General features: G+C 38.6%; 1 protein-coding gene across 1 annotated transcript in view; it reads left to right on the top strand.

Annotated features, from left to right (window-relative positions):
- Positions 1 to 19,991, top strand: part of SLIT3 (slit guidance ligand 3) — a 484,962-nt gene that overhangs the window by 49,858 nt on the left and 415,113 nt on the right. Inside the window, exon 5 of the mRNA XM_031555673.1 lies at positions 5,815 to 5,886. Within this exon, the coding sequence (XP_031411533.1) occupies positions 5,815 to 5,886 (72 nt within the window). The remainder of the gene's footprint in view (positions 1 to 5,814; positions 5,887 to 19,991) is intronic.

The following is a 19,991-nucleotide window of genomic DNA, read 5'->3' on the forward strand; positions in this document are numbered from 1 at the left end:
TGATATTCATGAAGGTCTGCTTTTCAAAGTTAAACCAAGGAATCCAATACAGTGACATTTCCATTCTCATAGTCAGGGCCTCAGAGTGTAATACAAGAACCAGATCTTGTGCATGTTTTTGATAGATTATTTTCTTGTGCATTCTGTTATTATGGCTCTGTGAAGCACTCATTTGTGGTATCTTAAAATATAATTTTGACACCATACTCTGATGTGACAATTTGACGTTTTACATGGGGCCAGCAGCTCAGTATCTCAATAGAACTGGGGTACAACTTTGAAAAGACAAAATATTTTTTATTTCTTTTTTGCTTACAAGTGTAATGTAATTTTGATTTTTAAAGATAGATTTTTTAATTGGTAATAAATATTGTGATACCTGTCTTGAAAGCACAAGAGGCTTTATTTCAATAACTTGAAAAACTATGTGAAATTAAGCATGATTTTTCTGGAAGGAGAGAGAAGAAAAAGCACTGCAGTACTATTTTTTTCTCTTCTACTATTTTGCCTTCATCACACATGTTTTCAATTAATTCTAACAGGTGATAGCTTCAGCAGTTGCACCTGAGATCTTCCTAGTCATGCATTTACTTATTTCTTTATTTTTCTTTTGAGACTGACACCTTATAGTAGCCATAGCTGAATCAGGATCCCAAACTACTGACACTGTTGTGCAGTGTTTCTGGAGGAATTGTTACCTCATACCTACTTGCCTGTCTGTGTTGACAAGGTCTGTGACTATCTCAGAGAACAGTCTACTGCTTTTAATGCTCAAATAGCTGCTGGAGTCAGTGTGAGTAGCTGCAGCTGACCCCTGTAATACAGACTTTCACTCATCTCAGTATCAGCTGATTGAGGTTGCTTGTATCAAGTAAAAGACTTAAAAAGTAGAGGAAGGGTTAAAAATCATTTTCATATGCCTGGCCCAAAATTACAGCCCAGCACCTGTAAAATCTTGAGTGACCAGCTGCAATGAATAGCCCCTGCCAATGCTGTAGAAAACTGTGAGGAAGAACAGGCAAGTCTATCTTTGAGTTTATTTTAATTTTGTTTCCTGGTTTGTGTATTTTGTAAGTTTTCTCCTTAAGCTTTTTTTTCTCTTTTTCTTCCTTTTTTTTTTTCTTTTGTATTTTTAAATGGCTTAGTCTACTCTGTTTAAGAAAAGTAGATTTCTTCTCCAGATCAATACGAGCAGGTGAGTCTTTCTCAGAGCACAGCTCATGACTTCCTTATTTTAAAGGTATATTGAATTATTCCTTGGAGATGCACTATCATTGTAATTAATTTGTTGTTGTTGTTCCTACCTTATTTTATATCTGCCTTGAAAACAGTTTCTTGCAATATCCAGAATAAATCAACAAGTAACCTAAGATATGTATGTTAGGAAGCAATAGTAGCGTGTCTTGCTGTCTGTAGTGCTGAAGGGAGGGCTTATTCTTCTCTTAAAACTTCATGGGCACATCTAATAACAGGCTGACTTTTTTACATAAACCTACCATTCAAGACTACTGTAGTGGACAGAGATATGCATATATATATATATAAAACACACTATGAATGTTATTGTATGTTAAGTGTTAGACATTTTATAGAAGTACATGTATCTCAGTTCTTCAAACTCTGTTTATCCTTGTGTTCCTATGTAAGGTGATTAGGAGAGTTGATTGCTCATATGCCTGGCTTTTTATGAATGATTTTAATAGGAGGAAATAACACTGTATCCAAGCACAGGAAGTTGGTACCCTTGAATGAGTTTTCCCATTTACTAAGCAATTTTTTTTTTTTTTTTTGTGAGAAGTGTGGCAATGCCTTGTAGTAATTTCAGAAGAAACAGTAGTTCACTTCTGTTGTAAATTCCAGCATACAGAAATAAAGGTTTTTGTAGCCATTACTATTTCTTGCTCCCAAGACATACTCCAACAGACATACAGGTGAACATTTGTTCCTTGTGAGGGGTGGTTGTGCTGTATTGGTGTGGTGGTCTCATACAAAGGTGATGTATGGACTCATGGGGACACACTAATTGTGTGTTGAGTACTACTGAGTAAAGCTGGTGATCAGTTGTCTTTTGTAGGTTATGCATGGGGACTTGAAGAGCAGAACAGTTCAGTATGTGTGAACTCACATTTCCCATGTGCAGTAGTGTTAAAGATAATTTGGATGACGGAGGGCCTTGCAGTGCGTGGATGTTGTTGGCTATACAGTCAGCATGCATTAGATTAGACTTACTGCCTGACTCAATGCAGGTATTGCCAGCACCTATGTGACTCTTGGGAGGGTCTCTCTGCATAGTTCTTCAGCTTCCAGGAGATTTTATTAGTTTGAGCTCCATGCTGTGTGCATCCACAGAGCAGCTTCTAGTCCAACTCTGGAGCTAATCTGTTCTGTGGCAGGAGGTGATTATGTATCTCTCTCCCCAGTGCATTGCATTCCCTGAACTTTGCAGGTCTTATTAGCTCTAAAACATCCCATTCAAAATAATTCAGAGACTGAACAACTGCATTTTCATCCAGCAGTCTCTGGTCAAATAAACTGAACCTGGTCTTCTCTGGCTGTGTAATCAGATTCCTTCCTTCCCCTAGGCATACCTCGGTATTGGTACAGTGATGGTGATGTGCGGGTGCGGATTGTGCAGCCAACGTGTTTCTAACATGAGAGGACAGATGAATGATTTCATTTGTAGTGTGCTGTGAGTCCCAGGTTGTGCTCTCACTTCGAGCAATGCAAAGGAGTTGGTGTGGCAGTAACATTTTGACCTCTCCAAAAAATCTTTACATAAACTTAGCAAATTTTGTTTATGATCTTCTTTTCTATTAATTTTTGTTTTACTGGAATAAATGGCTTAAAGTTTTTCAAGATATTTATTATAAAATGAGAAACACTGCTGTATATAGAGTTAACCTCTTGATAGGGTCAAGATTTGTGATGATATGGAGATGAAAGGCTGCAATAGGTAAAAGTCTCATGCAAGCACAGGGTATTTCAGTATTGCTCTTGTGATTTTCATTTATTTTTAATTTTCCTGTGTGAAGATGCTGCTGCCAAACTGATTCCTTAAAGCACATTTAGCTAGTGCATTGAAGTTCTGCTTGAGAGCGCTCCATTAGAGCTTGCCCTGCCTTGTGCTGGCATTACTAGTGCTTGCTTCACTTTGCACTTGACGTTTATTTCTGTGTCATTGGGTTTACTGGTGGATGAGGATAAAATCAAGTTCCCATAAAATGATGCATGAGGAGCTGTTCCACTACATTTCATTCATGCTTGGCACTTGCCATCGAACCGAAGGAAAAAGGGCTTACTGGTGACCATGCAGAGGTTTTTTTTTGTTTGTTAAAATAGTTTAGAACTCTTCAGTGTTTCTTTTATGAGGTTTAAAAGAATCTTGTCCAGTAGTTTGATACTTCTATGTTAAGAACTTCCTTAACAAACTTTCTCTCAGTCCCGGGAAGAGAAATAAGTGTAATTGGGATTTTTCTTAGGCTGTTGGTGGTGTACTGGTATAAAGCAATTGTGACTGTATTTAGCATATAAAATATCTAAGTTTATAAGGGCTGATCCAGTCTTTGGTGAATATTGAATTATGATCTGTTTACATGCTGTGTGTGGTGTTGAAGAGATACAATACCCTGCTAGTCTCCCCTGAGGATCAAAGTGTGAATAAAATGACTTTAGCAGAAATTACAACCTGAAGCAAGTCTTAGGAAGTGATGGAAATGGTCGTGGAGTCCCGAAACAGTTTCTCGTAGTTATCAGTACTTGCACCTCTGTGACTCACCAGCTGTAAGCCCAGTTTGGCTGTGATAATGTAATACTGTATGCTTGCAGTATACTGAGGACAGCATCACGTGCTTATCACATCTAGGAGCACTAATGTGTGGATGAGTTGTTTTGAAAATCAAGCTTATGCATGAGTTGAGGCAAACTTACAATGACTTAATGGTACTGGTCTTTGACAGGAGGCTTTAGTTTGCTTACTGCTGCAGTATGAAAAAGTCAACTCTTCATTTCTAACAGTACTGTGTTAAAATTTTACAACATGTTTAGACCAACGTGAAATGTTTTCTATCCTTGAACAGCAGGTTGTAATGTGAAGCTGTATTCTCACAAATATTTTTTTCATTGTATTTTAAGACTTTTTTTTCTCTATGAAATATATATATTTAACTGAAAATGTGAATTTGCGGAGGGTGAAGTTGCACACTCTCAGCTTCAAAGAGAAGGCAAGCTTGATTCAATATAGAAGTGTGAAATTTCACACTGCTAAAGGAATCCAGTTGGAAAACTCCTATATGTACTTTCCCAAATACAGACGGGTGCTTCGTGTTTCCTATGTTTATGTTTAGCGTTTCATTTACTGATTTGTTCAAAATTAAATTGCTTACTTGGTAAAAGTGATGTGAAATAACCAATTTCTATATCTGCTTACATCAGCAAGCAGCATGCCTAATGCATACGTGTTTAGGCTTTGTAAGCAAGCTTGCATATCCAGCCTTTGATCTGTCATAGGTGTTAGAAAGAGGAGTAGATAATTCCCCTTTCCCTTACTGCTGCTTTCTCTTGCAAGACTTGTTCATATGGTTGCCATATGAAGACTACGCTTCTAACTCCACAAGGTTAGAGTGATCTCTGAGGAAGGCCTTTCAATTCAAAAAGAATTTTGACTTCTGAGAGCGAAATAACTCAGTTGCAAGGAAACTGGGCACCAGATATTGAGTGCTAAGTATCAGTAGGTTCTGAAAGTTCCAGTTTTCTTCTGTGATCAAAATTCTAGCAAATAGACATCTGTTATCAAGGTGAAATTTAAGTTAGATTGGGAAAAAGAGAGGGAAGAAGACAGTAATACAAAGGCACGTGGAAGAAGCCATCTTTAGATGGTGTAGCTGTATGAAATTGTAATGTCCACTTCAACATGCAAATAACATTCATTAGGACTGTGAAAGCAAGTAGCTGTTTTTGTTGGTGATGGAAAAAAAACACTGAGAGGAAAAAAAGAAACCATTGCCAATGAAACTTCTTTTAGGTCTTGCAGGGCTGTGTTTTACCAAGGAGAGAAAGTTTGGGTGGTTTTTTTTGTTTTTTTTCTTGTTGCTATTGAGCTGGAAGAATTTGTAATGTGGCAGATTTCTTCAAAATTGATAATATTTGCTCATCAGCATAAATTTTTTTTCAAAGTGAAATGGGCTAGCATATGAACACTTTTATTCTTCCAGAAATGATTCAGAGAACAGCTTAAAGGTAGTAATTCAAAACTCCAAGTGTTTGTCTGGTCATCTGTGTTTTCATATGTTCTTCAACACTGCTCGTATTTTCAAAGTGGAGATTTAAGAAATTTCTGAATGAATATAATTGTCATGTGTGCATACTGGAGAACTAATAGCTAATCTGGAAATGAACTTGTTTATTCAGGTTATTTAAATTACTGTGCTGTGATGTTTATAAAGCAAACGAGAAATCCAGATAACTCCTGCTAATTATTCCTCAGAGCACTGCAAGCTGAATATGGGAGCCATACGTTTCACTACTGGAAGGCATCCAGAGCAAAACTGAAGATAAATAAATGTGTACTCATCCATATTAAAACATTCAAACTTTCTGGTGATTGTCACTTGACTCCCTATCTCAAGAATGTAGGCAGGTGGTCTACAGATGCCACGATCTGTTTAGCTCATCTATGATTAATGTACCTAAAGCATTCTGTGTTGTATTCATAACATAAGCTTTAATACAATAGGAGCTTCTTGTGTTTATGCTTAATAGAATGGGCTTTTAAAATGAGATGGCAATGTAATTTTTGTTCTGATTCTAACATTTTAGGCGTCTGAACAAGAACAAATTGCAAGTTCTTCCAGAGCTCCTTTTTCAGAACACACAGAAGTTAACCAGATTGTAAGTATAATCCAGTTTATATTTCTATTGAATGTTCCTTATCCTTACGTGGATTTGCATGTTTGTATTTTGACTGTGGTGAGAGGTTTCATGGTATTAAAACTACTAGGTTGTAAAGGTTTTTAGGGTGCTGTGTTTTCTTTGCGTGTACTGGTAGTTCAGTAGGTTGTAAATACAAAAGGGATTTCAAGAATTATTATTCTCAACTCTCTGTGTATAGATATAGAAATTGAGAAAAGTGGCAGCTTATAGTCTAGATGCCCATGAGAAGGCTGCATGCTTCTGTTATCTAAAAACGTGTTGACATAGTGCAGGTTGTTTTTATTTTTTTCTAAATATTTTTCTCATCTTACTGAAATAAAAAAGAAAACCAAACACCCCTGTTAGATGTTTTGATGGCAGCAGTTTCAGCCTAAACAGAGAGGAGACAAATGTAAGCTTTGCATCATTGTTTTTTGAAGGGAAAAGGGAAATGTTAATACAGTCACCTGTTGGAGGAAAAGGAAGAGTGTATAGAAATCAAATGGGGGAGGTGCCTGCACTGTTACTAGCAAGAAAAGGATAATCTACCTTTTGAAAGAAGTAGTCAAAAGCTCTTTGAAAGAAACTTTGCCAGGATCTAAGAAGTTAGCTTATGATCCAGTCTGCTTTTCTGAAGAATGAGTTACATTTTAAAACTTCTGTTTAAAATTTCTGTTTTAGGCTTTAGTGTTTGTTTATGGAACATAAACAAATATTGTAAAAATATTGTAAGGTTTAGGATTTGGCTAGTGACATTGAAAAGTTACTGTGGGTGAAAAATTGCTGCGTCCATGTGGATGCATTCTAATACCTTCAGTATGTGAGCAAACAAATCATTGAGGCAGTATGGTATACTTTTTCTCCTGTGGAAATGCAAAATGTGTGGTGATGGTGAAGATGAATTTTGAAATCAGTTGAATTCTTAAAGCATGTCTCTTTGCTGAAGGTTTGAAAGCAGACAAGTTGAGCAGCATTGTGCAGTGACGCGTATTTGGAGAATTTCTCTAATGAACTTTTTTGGTGTCAGAACTTGAGAAATTTACTGTACAAGCAAGTGAGCCTCATTGTTCTGGAGAGAATAAATAAGAAAAATTACAAGCTAAAGCTGTTCTTTGGTCTCAGAATTTGGATTTTTGAATAATTCAACATTTTCCTACCTTTTAAGTGCACTGGAAAATATTTGCCAAACGGATTTGCTAAGAATGAATAATTTAGTTTTATTTCCTAATGGTCTTTGCTTATTTCTAAAATTCTCTATATTTAAACTTCTCTTGAGTGTAAAGCATGAGCTGGTACATACTTGTGGATACCATTATCAGCTCTCCAGAAGATGCTGGTCATAATTATTTCATAAAAGACTTGCTTCATGGAGATTTCCTAAAGTGATGGTGATGCTTTAAAGCTTAAAATAAAACAGTAAAAAAAGAATTAGAGTTTACACATACCCACTAATATGAATGCCTATTGAGCATGCTGAACTTCATCTGTGAGTAATATGACTATTATAAGGTTGAAAAACTTCCTGGTCATGTGGTTCCAAAGGGAAGTTGGTTGTTGATCACTTGTGTTGTTCTTGAGGAGTTTTGCACAAAAAAATCTATGAGAAAGTAATTCACCTTTTCCAATACCAGAATGTATTTTTTTAAATTGTATAATCATGATACATTATCGTCTTTAAAAGCAAGAGTGATTTTGCTTTTAGCATTAAAAGATTGTAATAAAATTGCATAAAATACGATTATTAATATGAGTGCTGTATTCTGGAATGCTTCCCAATGGATGCTTTTGAAACACTTGCCTTTATTCACTGTGGTTCATTCAAAGTCTTCTTGCCACTTAATAGTGTTCAAGATGGATTGCTGTTGCAGTGTTTGTGAGTATAAATTTGCTTTTTCTTTTGAAGATCCAAGAGTTCAAATATAATGTACATTTAAGTAAAATAGATCTTAGTAAATTGAATAGTTATGATTCCAAATGCAGTTGGATTGTATGTTTTTTGTTGATGAAATAGGAATGAGTGATTTGCTACTTACTGGAATGGATTTTAGACAGATGTACGTGTACATATGTGTATATACTTGGACACTGTGGAAACTATACAGCTAAGATCAGAGAATGATTTGAATTGGAGTGGAGATGATTAAGTTCCACCCCCCTGCTACACCTCCCTCTAGACCAGGTTGCTCACAGCTCCATCCAGCCTGGCCTGAAATGCCTCCGGGAGGGGGCATCCACAGCCTCTCTGGGCAGCCTGTTGCAGTCTGTCACCATCCTCACAATAAAGAACTACTAAATCTACCTTCATGCAGTTTTGTATCCACGGAGTATCTTCAGTCTTGTTGCTGCTACTGGAAATTGAATTATAGATCACTGTTTTCCTGTCAGTGATATACTTGTAAGACTGGGGTAGAAATCTGTCTGGATACTCTCTTTTCTTCTGCAAGCACACACTTTGTGTAGTTTAGGACAGATGTCCATTTGGCCCTGTTCATTTCTTCATTTGTCACCAGAGTACACTGAGGTCACTGTGCATTGTCACTGAGATTTTGTCTTTATGATAACTAATAAAATTTGAGTAAGGAGGTAGATACTAACTTACAAGGCTTCTAAATAAATCTCTACACTTCAGGTACCTTTGTTTTTTTTTTTTCTACAACTTTATTCCAAAGTTCCAACATACACGGTATCTTCCCATCTTTTACAGTGTTGCTTAGCTTTGTTGTCATATTTAGTGGACACGAGGTGCAGAAATACGTGTTTACATATGGAAATAAACCATAGATGGAATATGAGACATCTCACAAAATTAATTTCTCGTAAACTTTTGAGCCTTTTATTCTAGAAAGCATGGCTTTGAGACTTGTAGATTTTATTTGCTCTAGTTTAGGTAAGAGTTTTAAGGTAGCTGGTGAATGAACCCTTTGTTGAAATCTCTAGTGGAAGTGTCTGACATTGCTCTGTTGCTTTGACTTCCTAGGTTTTAAGCTTCTTAATTGTTTTATCTAGGATAAGTAATTCAGTATCTAATAATTCAAACTGCAAATGTTTTTAATGAGAAATCTGAATAACAGAAAGGCACTTTTGATATTTCCAGAAATGGAGAAAAAATTGTATAGCTTTAGGTACTGTTTACTCATATTGAGCCATTGAGGGGAAAAAAGCAAGAATTATAATTATAGAAGTGATTAAATGTGGCAAAGAAGTATTGTAAACCAAAGTATGTAATGCAGCAGTTCTATTAAGAGGCTTTGATCATCAGGTTATTATTTTCTGATATTAAAATGAAGCGTCAAATTTGTTCATGAAGTTTATAAACATAGCTGTGTGTGTACTTGAATAGTGAGTTTCCTAGTTTATTATGAGGTAAATAACTAATATCACTGTAAAAAGTCAAATAACTGGGATTTTGATAACTGGAAAAGTGTCAGCAAATATTCAGTGTCTCTTTGACTTTTGTTGTTTTTAAAGGGAACCTAGAAGCAAGAAAGCATGCACACACCCTACCAGGCCAAGTGGGAGACGTGTACTGTTGTGTGCATGTGTATTTGAAAGCAATTTTAATGATAAAATTACTGGATGCTGACAGCCTATGCAAACTCATTGTTCATCATATTAACTTTAAATTATATTTTTGTACATAAGTATTGTCCATTTCTTTTTACAAACAAAATCATGTGACTCTTTGATTTTTAGTGTTTGTGCATTGTGTATATTTGGTTATGTCTAGGTAGCTTTATCAGGTGATCCCTGCTAAGAGTAGCTGGAACTTCACGGCTCCTGCCTTGCTCAGGGAGCTGTCCTTGATAAATAGTGTACTTCTAGGTTCACTGTGCAGGGCTGTCATCCTATTGCACAATGTGCCTGGAATCAGAAGTTAGCTCAGGTAAGTCAGCGTCTTCTGGTTTGAATTGGGCAGGTGTGGATTAGATTGTACTGAATTCTGCTTTCCCTTGAGCCCTCTTGCAGCTAAGATCTTCATTGTTGCTACGAGATTTGCGTGTTTGATTTGTGCAAAACTTGATCATGACCTTTTAGAACTGCATCTTCTAAACCCTCCTTTCCAGTCTGACCCTTAGCAAGCTGTGAGCATGGAATCACAGAATCATGTCATCTGATCAAATTCAGAATCTTTTCTTTAATGGGTGTCTTCAGAAGCCATGTTTGGAAAAGGGACCAGTTGATAAATTTCCTTAGTGTTTATTTTTGTTTGTTCTCTTTTTGGAAGGAGATATGGATCTCTGACTCGCAGCTGCATTATCATTTCATATTAAAGCAGGATCCTGACAATTCAGCTTTTATATCAGGTTGAGTTATGGTGTTGCCATGACAAAATAGCTCAGGCTACAACAGCATATTTTTTTGTGGTTTTTCCACATACAATAACTGTAGTTTTACTGTATATAAATTGCAATGGGTCTTTTGAGAAGACAGTAAATAATTACAGTAAGTGTTTGCTGGTCTCTGGGGTGCATTTCTGGTTTGAGAATGATGTGCATTAGGTCAGAGATCTTTGCTGCAGATAGCTGGAATGCATTTACACCATTTATCAACCTGAAGTCATTTTATATCTTCCTTTTGGCTCTGGTTGCAAATAATGTATTTAGCAGGCTTTTTTAATATATAGACACATCAGTTCTATGGGACATAGACAGATTTTTTTTCTGCCTAAATTAGTGCAAAAGGCTACTTTTGTTTTTTTTTTTTAATTTGAAAAAAAAAGAAATTCTGTGAGAGAAGAAAACAAATGAAAACCTGTCAAAAGGCTCCATCCTCATTGCGGCTCTTCACCCTCTGTAAAATCGATTATTTAAAATTATATTGACCAAAAACCTCGTTTTCCCTTCTAAGGGAAGTAAGCATAGTTGGAGTAGAAAGAGTGCCCTTTGGGAAAGTTGTTTTAGTGATAACTTTTTTTCTAAGAAGATGTATATTGTCAATTTGTGTGAGCAAGTGGTTTATGGCAAAGGATTTTAGACGAGTGATGTATTTTTATTGCTTTTAAAAAACAGATGTAGTATTTTGGTTCGTGTTCAGCCCAAGAATTCAGGGGATTCACAATTAGATTAATTTGCCACTTACTGATATGGTAGCCTTATCCTGTTCCTCGGTTTCCATTTTTCTAGATGCAGCTTTTATTAGAAGCACTCTCTAAAAGCACACTATAAGTCTGAGAGATAATATATTACATAAAATTGTACCGTTACTGTCTAATTAACGTAGTCCTAAACTGGAGAATGCTTTGTGTATTTTTCTAACACTAAGATTAGCCTTGTGAACCTTTTAAGTTCAACAAAGGAGGTTCACATTGTCAGTGCTATTTACTATTATAAATAGTTTATAATGTTCCTTAAAATTCTTCCTACTCTTAATGTCAGTAAAATTCAGTATGTAGTCACATTATCTAATTAGGTATTAATCCCACCAGAAATGTTTCTTATCTCCAGAATAATGAGGAATATCATAGGATCTTTTGAATTGGAAGAGACCCTTAAAGGTTGTCTTGTCCAGCTCCCCTGCAATGAACAAGAATACCTACACTACATCAGGTGCTCAGAGCCCCGTCCAGCCTGACTTGAGTGTCTACAGGGATGGGGCATCCACCACCTCCCTGGGCAACCCGTCCCAGGGCCTCACTGCTCTTATTGGAGACGCTTCTTCCTTACATCCAATCTAAATATCTTCCATTTAGTTTGAAACCACACCACACACCCTGCTAAAGAGTTTGTCCCCTTCCTTCTCACAGCCCCTCTACATACCAATAGGCTACTATATAGGTCTCTCCGCCCTCTCTTCTACATGCTGCAAAGCCCCAGCTCTTAGCCCCTCCTCTAGGAGAGGTGTTCCACCCCAGGGATAGTTTTTGTGGCCCTCCAGCCACACTGCTGGACCTGCTGCACTCCAGCAGGTCCACATCTGTCCTGTGCTGAGGGCTCCATTTCTAGACACAGCACTCCAGTGAAGTCTCACCACTGCAGAGCAGAGGGACACAATCCCCTCCCTCAACTTGCTGACCTTGCTTCCTGGAGATGTATAGAAAAATATGACTTTTCAGAACTTCTGCAGTCTATTGATATTTTTCTTCTAGAGAACATTTGTTTTCCTTGCTTACAAGTGTACATTAAAAGAAAAAAAAAATAAAATTGCAGAACTGTTGTGTTGATAAGCTGAAGAAGCTTACAGGTGGTTTTCTCTTCCAGAAAGAACGGGTGACTTTTGCAGTAGCATGCAATTCCTAGTTTCAACCATTTCTGACACTGAGTAACTGCTTATTTATTTCTGGGGCTGAGTAGAATGGTGGAATTGAATGTCTCAGAAGGGAAGTTGTAGAAGAAAGGGTGTGGACAAATGTCTTCCTTGGGTGGAAGAAAGTGAGCATTAAGTTTTTACGAAATCTCACATGAGAGCATTCATTGGCTTTATATGAGGGCAGCTCTGAAAAGAATGCCTCCTATTTTATCTTGTTGGTCCACGAAATCAGAAGTGGATGTTGGTGGGAGGGCAGTAGAGGCTGTGCCATCCCTCCAGTATTCCATTATGTTGTGTTGCTGTGTAACAGATGGCAGCAGAGGGGCTGTTTGTGATTTCTGTATCCTGCTCAGTGAGAACTACATCTTCAAGGCCCTTTTATAAGAGATGTGAAGAGCATTGACTTGCAGTAATTTTACTTGAAGATGATAGATAGAGTTCAAATTCCTTTTAACAGCTGTTGGTGGGACAGGCCATTTTGCTGCTTTTATGCAACTACAGGATTTGTCAGAATGCCATGGTTATTCGTCAGCTGGATGGCTGGAGGCATGGTTTGTGAAGGTGATGGTGTATGCTCTGCCAGTCTGAAATGCATCTTTATTAACAGGCTTCAACTTCTGCGTTTAGAGTAGAAAACCTAAAACTGAGGGCAAAACATAGTCACGTGAAAGCCATCGTAACAAGAAGTAGAGTCACTAAAAGCCATTACAGAACTCATGAAATACGATAACTGTGGGTGGATATTTCTGGCTTACCATTTTCTGGTGTTTGACTTCAGAACTTCAGTCTTTTGCTTTTGTTAGCACAATTCAAGCATTGCTCAGTTGAGGTAGTGTGGTTCCTCTGCATTGCTTCATAGTAAAGGTGTGTTTGGGGAGGCATTCCTCACAGTGACCTCTGCAGAGTGGGGGCATGCATTAAAGCCATGGGCTGCTTTGCTAAACTCAGAGGGTCGAAAAGCCTGGTGGGTTGCAGTATGGCCAAAGACTAGTTAGATTACATCGGTGAATGTATTATTTCTGTACGTAGTCTGACCTACAGTGGTCTGCTGGCTCCTTCTTTACAGAAGCTGATTGGCCATGTTGGTCTGACTGCCTGCTAGAAGGAGTGTGGTGTGTCAGATTCACTTCATTTGCTTTGTTAACGTGCTGTTTTGGTCTCTGCACCACAGCTAGTCTGCAAACATCAGCACATCATGGTGTACTTGTTCATAATTTATTGCTGTATGGATATTGCTTTTGTTTAAAAACATGTTTTTTAGTTAATTCCTATGTGAATTTTGTTTGAACTTTCCTCCTTGGCTGAGCATTTAGAACAGCTGAAAAGTATTTTGCTGAATGCTTGGCTTAGTGAAAGGTCCAGTACTACTTGAGGTTCCTGGCCATAGTTAAAATGAGCACTTGCAAATTCCCTTGTAAATTTTCATTCTTGCAACTTGGTGAAAGTAGAGAACAGATACAGCTTTGTTGGTTAACCAGGTGATAGGAATGTTTAACATCCTTTTTGTATTTGAGGCCATTTTTTCCTTAAGTGAAGTGACTGTACGAATGAATTAGTGGCCTGAAGCACAGACATCTCATCTGCTTAACAGGAAAAATGTAGTAATGATAATGTAAATACTTCCATCGCTTTCCACAATAGGCTGTCATCCTGAGGTTAAAGATGAGATTAAATTCCACGTTTTATAAAAGTCCTTGCAAATACTCTGGAAATAGCTTGCAAATAATAAGTGCTGCTTTTGGTGTTCATGTGGATAGTAGTAGGCAACTCAGTCACTGCCAAGGTACGAGAGGGATAACTTCTGCTGCTCAGGGGTCTGGATTTTAATCTATGACTTCAAAAGTGAAAAGCCTTTTTCCATCAGTGGCTTTCTGGTACCTCAGTCTCCTGTTTGCTTTTAGACAGCAGCAGAACTCAACTTTACCTGCGGAGATTTATGGTGACTTCAGAGTGCTCTGTGTGTAAATGTTATTGTGGGCAAAATGACTCAAACCAAATGCTGCCTTGTTTTAATTCTTAGTCTGTTTTATTCTTGAAAGCTGCAGTGTGTACAATGGGAAGCTGCACTTAGGCTTTCTGGAATTTTTCAGTATGTTTCCTGGGATTGTAGGCCATGTCTATTTCAAATGTTTCAGACGCAAAAAGGTCAGCAAAATGAATACTGCTATAACTTGTAAATGTTCTGTGGTTCCTATTGAAATACAATCATGAGTGATCCAGGATTTCATTTTAATTCAAATCTCCTTCAGCTGAGAGAAGTGGTGGGATTTCAGCCTGAAGCATGTGTCTGTGCAACACTGCTTTTCAGAAGGGTCAACCTGAAGCTGATCTGGAGGGATTTCATCGAGACTGTGTGAGGTGGTTTCATGTCACGATTGCAGCCTACATTGTAAACTTGCACAAGTTATTTAAATTTTACTTCTTAAGGAGTTGCTACTCTTGCAAGTCATGAAATGTTACACTGTTACAGAAATAGATCAGCAAGGGAGGTTTATTATCTTCTTAGTCTTATGACTAAGAGGAGGATGTGATACAGGGTGTGCCTTTGAGCAGCTCTTGTTTCGTAGCTCTGTGTAACATACTGGAAACGGAGGCTCATGACAGTGTGTTAAAAGATTCTAAGAGCTGGTTTTAGCATGTTTCTTCTTACATAATGCTTTGGAGCTTAAAGGGCTAATTCAAATATACAGTAATTCCACTGTTGAAGTTTGAGATTTCCTGCAATAAAAATGCAAATACCATTCAGGAATTGTATGAAGCATATTTGAAATTAAATACTTGTCTTTTGCTTTGCTTAACTTCATAGAATCATACAATTGTATGGGTTGGAAAGGACCTTTAAGATCATCTAGTTCCAATCCCCTGCTATAGGCAGGAACACCTCCCTCTAGACCAGGTTGCCGAAATCCCCATCCAGCCTGGTCTGGAATGCCTCCAGGGAGGGGGAATCCACAGATTCAGGACAGGCTGTTCTTACTACCCTCACAGTAAAGAATTTCTTCCTAATATCTAGTGTAAATCTACCATCTTCCAGTTTAAAGCCATTTCCCCTCATCCTGTCGCTTCCTGCCTTTATAAAAAGTCCCTTCCTAGCTTTCCTGTAGGCACCCTTCAGGTACTGACTGGCCACTATAAGGTCCCCCCAGAGCCTTCTCTTCTCCAGGCTGAAGAGCCCCAACTCCCTCAGCCTGTCCTTGTAGGGGTGATCACTCTGATTGAAGCCTGCCTTTGGACCTACTTAAGTTGAGGGCCTCAGAACTGGATGCAGTACTCCAGGTGGGGTCTCGTGAGAGCAGAGGGGCAGAATCACCTCCCTTGACCTGCTGGTGTTTCTTCTCTTGATGTAACTCAGGATACGGTTGGCCTTCTGGGCTACAAGTGCACATTGCCAGCTCTTGTTGAGCCTTTCATCAAATGACACCCCCAAATCTTTCTCCTTTGGGCTCCTCTCAAACTATTCTCTCTCCAACCTGTATTTGTGCTTGGGATTGCCCTGACCCACGTGCAGGACTTTGCACTTGGCCTTGTTGAGCGATTGGTATGGGCCCACCTCTCAATCCTGCCCAGGTCCCTCTGGATGGCATCCCTTCCTTCTAGCATGTCAGCTGCACCACTCAGCTTGGTGTCATCTGCAAACTTGCTGAGGAAGAAACTCAATCCCACTGTCTGTGTCACCTACAAAAATAGGTTAAATAGCACCAATCCCTGAGGAATGCCACTTGTCACCAGTCTCCACTTGAACATTCTTCTGTTGACTGGTACTCTCTGAGTGTGACCATCCAGACAATTCCTTATCCAGTGAGTGGTCCATCTGGTAAGTTCATTTTTCTTTGCTTTGGCAACAAAGATGTGTGGGACAGGTAGATGATGTCAGTTGCTCTTCCTTTATCCACCGATGCTGTAATTCCATCATAAAAGTCCTCCAAGTTTGTCAGGCGTGACTTGTCTTTAATGAAGCCATGTTAGTTACCACCAGCCACCTCATCTTTATTTTCAGTGTGCCTTTGTAGGGCCTACAACAGGACCTGCTCCATGATCTTGCCAGGAACAGAGTTGAGACTGACTGGCCTGTAGTTCCCTGGATCTTCTTTTTTTTTCCTTCTTGAAAATGAGAGTTGTGTTTCCCCTTTTCCAGTCAGTGGGAACTTCACCAGACTGCCATGGACTTTCAAATGTGATGGATTGTGACTAATGCACTGATAGGCTGTTTGAGAACACATCCACTAAAGTATTTTTTCAGGAACCAGCTGGTATGAAATTACTTAATCCCTATTGTTGTGTGCAGGTATGTTAAGTTCTGAGTGGTTTATGTGCAAGATGCCATGACAGTTACTGAACTGTGTATGTGGAAAATGTTGGAAAGCGAGTCAATCAATACGATGGCATACAAATGTTATCCTTTTACAGTTAAGTTTCTCATGTGAAGAAAATAATCTTGCATCCTGTCTCACCATCGTGTAAAGCAAGTGGTTTATTGTGTTAGTTCTGATAAAATCACTGTGCCAGTCCTGCTGCAACATGTTTTCTGTGCTTCTGGAAGTGCAGAGGGGCTGCTGAGTGCACTGGAACATTATCAGTCTTCCAGACTGAAACTGATTTTTCTACATCTAGCATGCATGCGACTAGTAAACATATGTAAGGGTGAGAATTTGCTTTTTTCCTGGATTCGTTTGTACTCGCATTTTCATATTGCACACTTTCTCAATTATTGCTAGATTATTCCCATACTTTACATTCCCCTATTGGGAGCAGAGCTAACTTAGTATTATGCTTACTTTCTGCTAGTTGCTGGTGCTTTTTCTTCAGAACTGGCAGCTGTTTTAGTCTCCAATTCTTAATCATTTTTGTTCTGGTCACTTGCTGGTCAGTTGGAGGTATGTTGCTTGACTTGCCTGCCTTTAATCTAGAGAGATATTTCTTCTGCTGTGGTGTGTGTTTTTATTGCTGCCAAAACTTGAAATAGCAGCATTATAAGAGTGGCTGCCATAAGACATGTAAATCTAGCTATGCATTTTACTGGGTTTATTTTGAGGATGTGGTGGCACATCCTCAGCTGAATAAGAATAGTGCTGCATTAGCCAGTAACACCACAAGTTATCTACTGAAGCTCCATGCGTGTTTCGTTTTGTTCTGTTCATTCTATTAGCTACATTATGAGAACTGCTTGGTACTGTATTTCCATTTCTATTAGTTGTGCGTGTAATGAGATTGAGTTAGTTTAGCATTGAACAGTTAGTCTGCTTGGTTTTGATTTTTTTGCTACTTTTTACTTTTTTTTCCAAATGGCATTACTGCATGTTCAAAATGAGGATTTACCTCATTCTCACAGCTGCAATTTGTTGTGGCTCCTGCTCAATGAGAGGATCCAATTTCTTTGTGCTTTAAGTGCATGTACCAAGAATCTGTCACTATATTGGTCTGTGGGATGCAGTGATGTGTGACAGGCTTTGAGACTGATGTCAGACTTTAAAGTTAAAAATAAATAATCATGAGCTTGTTTTCCTCTTTGGACATTGTAGTTGAAGTTTCAGATACTCATACCTAAAACAAGCTTCTTCAATTACCAGTGAATGTTAAATGCTGGAGAAGGGCTAGGGATGCTAAAGATACTGGTGTCTGTGCTGAATTTCTGTGGAGTTGGATAGCCACTGACATTGATGTGTAACATCAAACTGCATGGTTTGAATTAGTCAACAGATGCTTGTCAGGCTTGTCAGAGAAACTTTCACCCATTTCAGCTGCTTTCACCTGTACAGACTGTGTGGGGATTAGTTGTAGACATAGAGGTCATGGCTTGTCTTGGATCAGCCATTATTAGGTTGGGTTTTTTTCCAACTGGCATCTGATTTTTAAGGTTTCTTATCTAGTATTATGTTGTCAAGGTCATTTGTCCCTTTTATTTCCCTGTAGACACACTGTTCTGGATTTCTTCCTGTCAGTTAGTAGCCATATCTGGCTTGGAAGCTGGTTATGCTGTGAGTGGAAAGTTGAACCAGATGACCTCCACAGATCCCCTATGACCTGAGCTATCATGTGGGTTAATACAAGGGCTGCTCTGAAAGTAACACCTTCTATTTTATCTTGTTGGGCCATGACATCAGAGGTAATTGTTGGTGAGATGGTAGTAGAGGCTGAACCTTTCCTCCAGTTTCCCATTACACGTTGCCGTGTGACAGATGGCAGCAGAAGGGCAGGCTGACACAATGGCATCTGACATGGAAGCATGTATGAAGCAAAGGGATGTAACTGAATTCCTCCATGTGGAAAAAATGGCACCCATTGACATTCATCAGCATTTGCTGAACGTTTGTGGAAACCAAACAGTGGCTGTGAGCACAGTGAGGTGCTGGTGGGGCGTTTCAGCAGTGCTGTCTGTGGGTCACCTCTGCTTGTGCAGATGTTTACAAGTGCAGCATGCAGGCACTTGTTCATTGCTGGTGAACACAGCTAATGGTGGTGACTATGTGAAAAAATAGTGTTATCGTGCTCTTTTTTTCAGTTTCCATGGAAACACATAGGAGGCATTACTTTCAGAGCATCCAATGTACATTACTTGCCATATGAGGTGTTACCTTATGGAAATGTTGAGATTTGACAGTTGTTGTGGATGGGTTACTAGATTGTACATTTCTCCCCCCTTTTTTTTTTTTTTTTTGTTTTTTGTTTTGGTTTTTGTTTTGTTTTGGTTTTGTTTTTTACTATTCCAAATTAAAGATTGAGTGTAGCAGAGAGGATTTTGTGGGTGCTGGAAGATAACTGTGCCTAAGGTTGTGCTTATAACCAGCATCTTGTGTGAGTGTGAGATGAGGATTCTCAACTCCCTCAAAATTTGAAAGTTAATGAAGTTAGAAGAGCTCTTGGTAAAGAATTTCTTTTTTAACTGTCTTTTGCTCCAAATTGTGCTGTTCGGATCTGCTTGTAAGGTTTATTTTAGTATCCTTTTCAGAGGTAGAAGCACCTTGGTGTGGACTGTTTGTATGTTCTACATTGTAACATCTCCCTGTAGGAAAGAGTTGATAGTTGCATCCATTTCCCCAGTGCAACCTGACTCTTCGAACCACCTTTTAAGAATGAGATGACCTGCCTGGTAGGCTGTGTGAGAATTATTATGTAACATACATGTATGGGTGATTCCAGGAGGTTGGTCCTAGAAAATGAAATAATGATGTTTCCCTTTCAGAGGCTTCTGTTCTGGGAGCCTTTTCGTAGTGGGATTGGCAGAGAGCTTCCTATGGGGAAGGACACTTCCAGTTGAGTTTTTTCTTTTCTTCTGGCTGATCCAAGTTTTCCTGCCTTGTTCAAGATGAAAAACTATGAGATCCCCTCAAAGATGTCATCTGGAGCGCTGTGCTATGGCCTGTACTGCAGGGCTATGGCGTGAGCTGGCTCCCAGGACCCACAGTGAGCTTTCCTGGCTGTCCTGCTTTCAGCTGGCATAGAGCTGGTTTTCTTCACAGTGGCTGGATTTAGTGATTTGGATTTAGGAGAAGAACAGTGTTAATAATACTGTTACACAGTGGTGTTTTTGTTTTGTTTTCTTTTTTTTGTGTGTATGTGTGTTGTTTTTTTGTCCTTTTTTAATACAAAATAATAAAAAAAAATAGATTCAATTTGTGAATTTGCTCCCTCCCACCAAAGACAAGTGGTTATTGTTCAAGGTGGTTGGTTGGAGGCTTTGTTATCTCGCTTTTCTCATAGGCATACATGCAAAGTGCCTTTAAAAAAAATAATAGAGTAGGCCAGTTCAAATGTTATTTAGCAAATTTTTTCTTCTTGTTGCTCCCTGTTACAGGATTTAATGTTCCTGTTAAGGACATGGATTGAAAGTCAAAGAACTT

This window comes from Meleagris gallopavo, chromosome 15 (assembly GCF_000146605.3).
Source record: "Meleagris gallopavo isolate NT-WF06-2002-E0010 breed Aviagen turkey brand Nicholas breeding stock chromosome 15, Turkey_5.1, whole genome shotgun sequence".
In the NCBI taxonomy this organism is placed as follows: domain Eukaryota; kingdom Metazoa; phylum Chordata; class Aves; order Galliformes; family Phasianidae; genus Meleagris; species Meleagris gallopavo.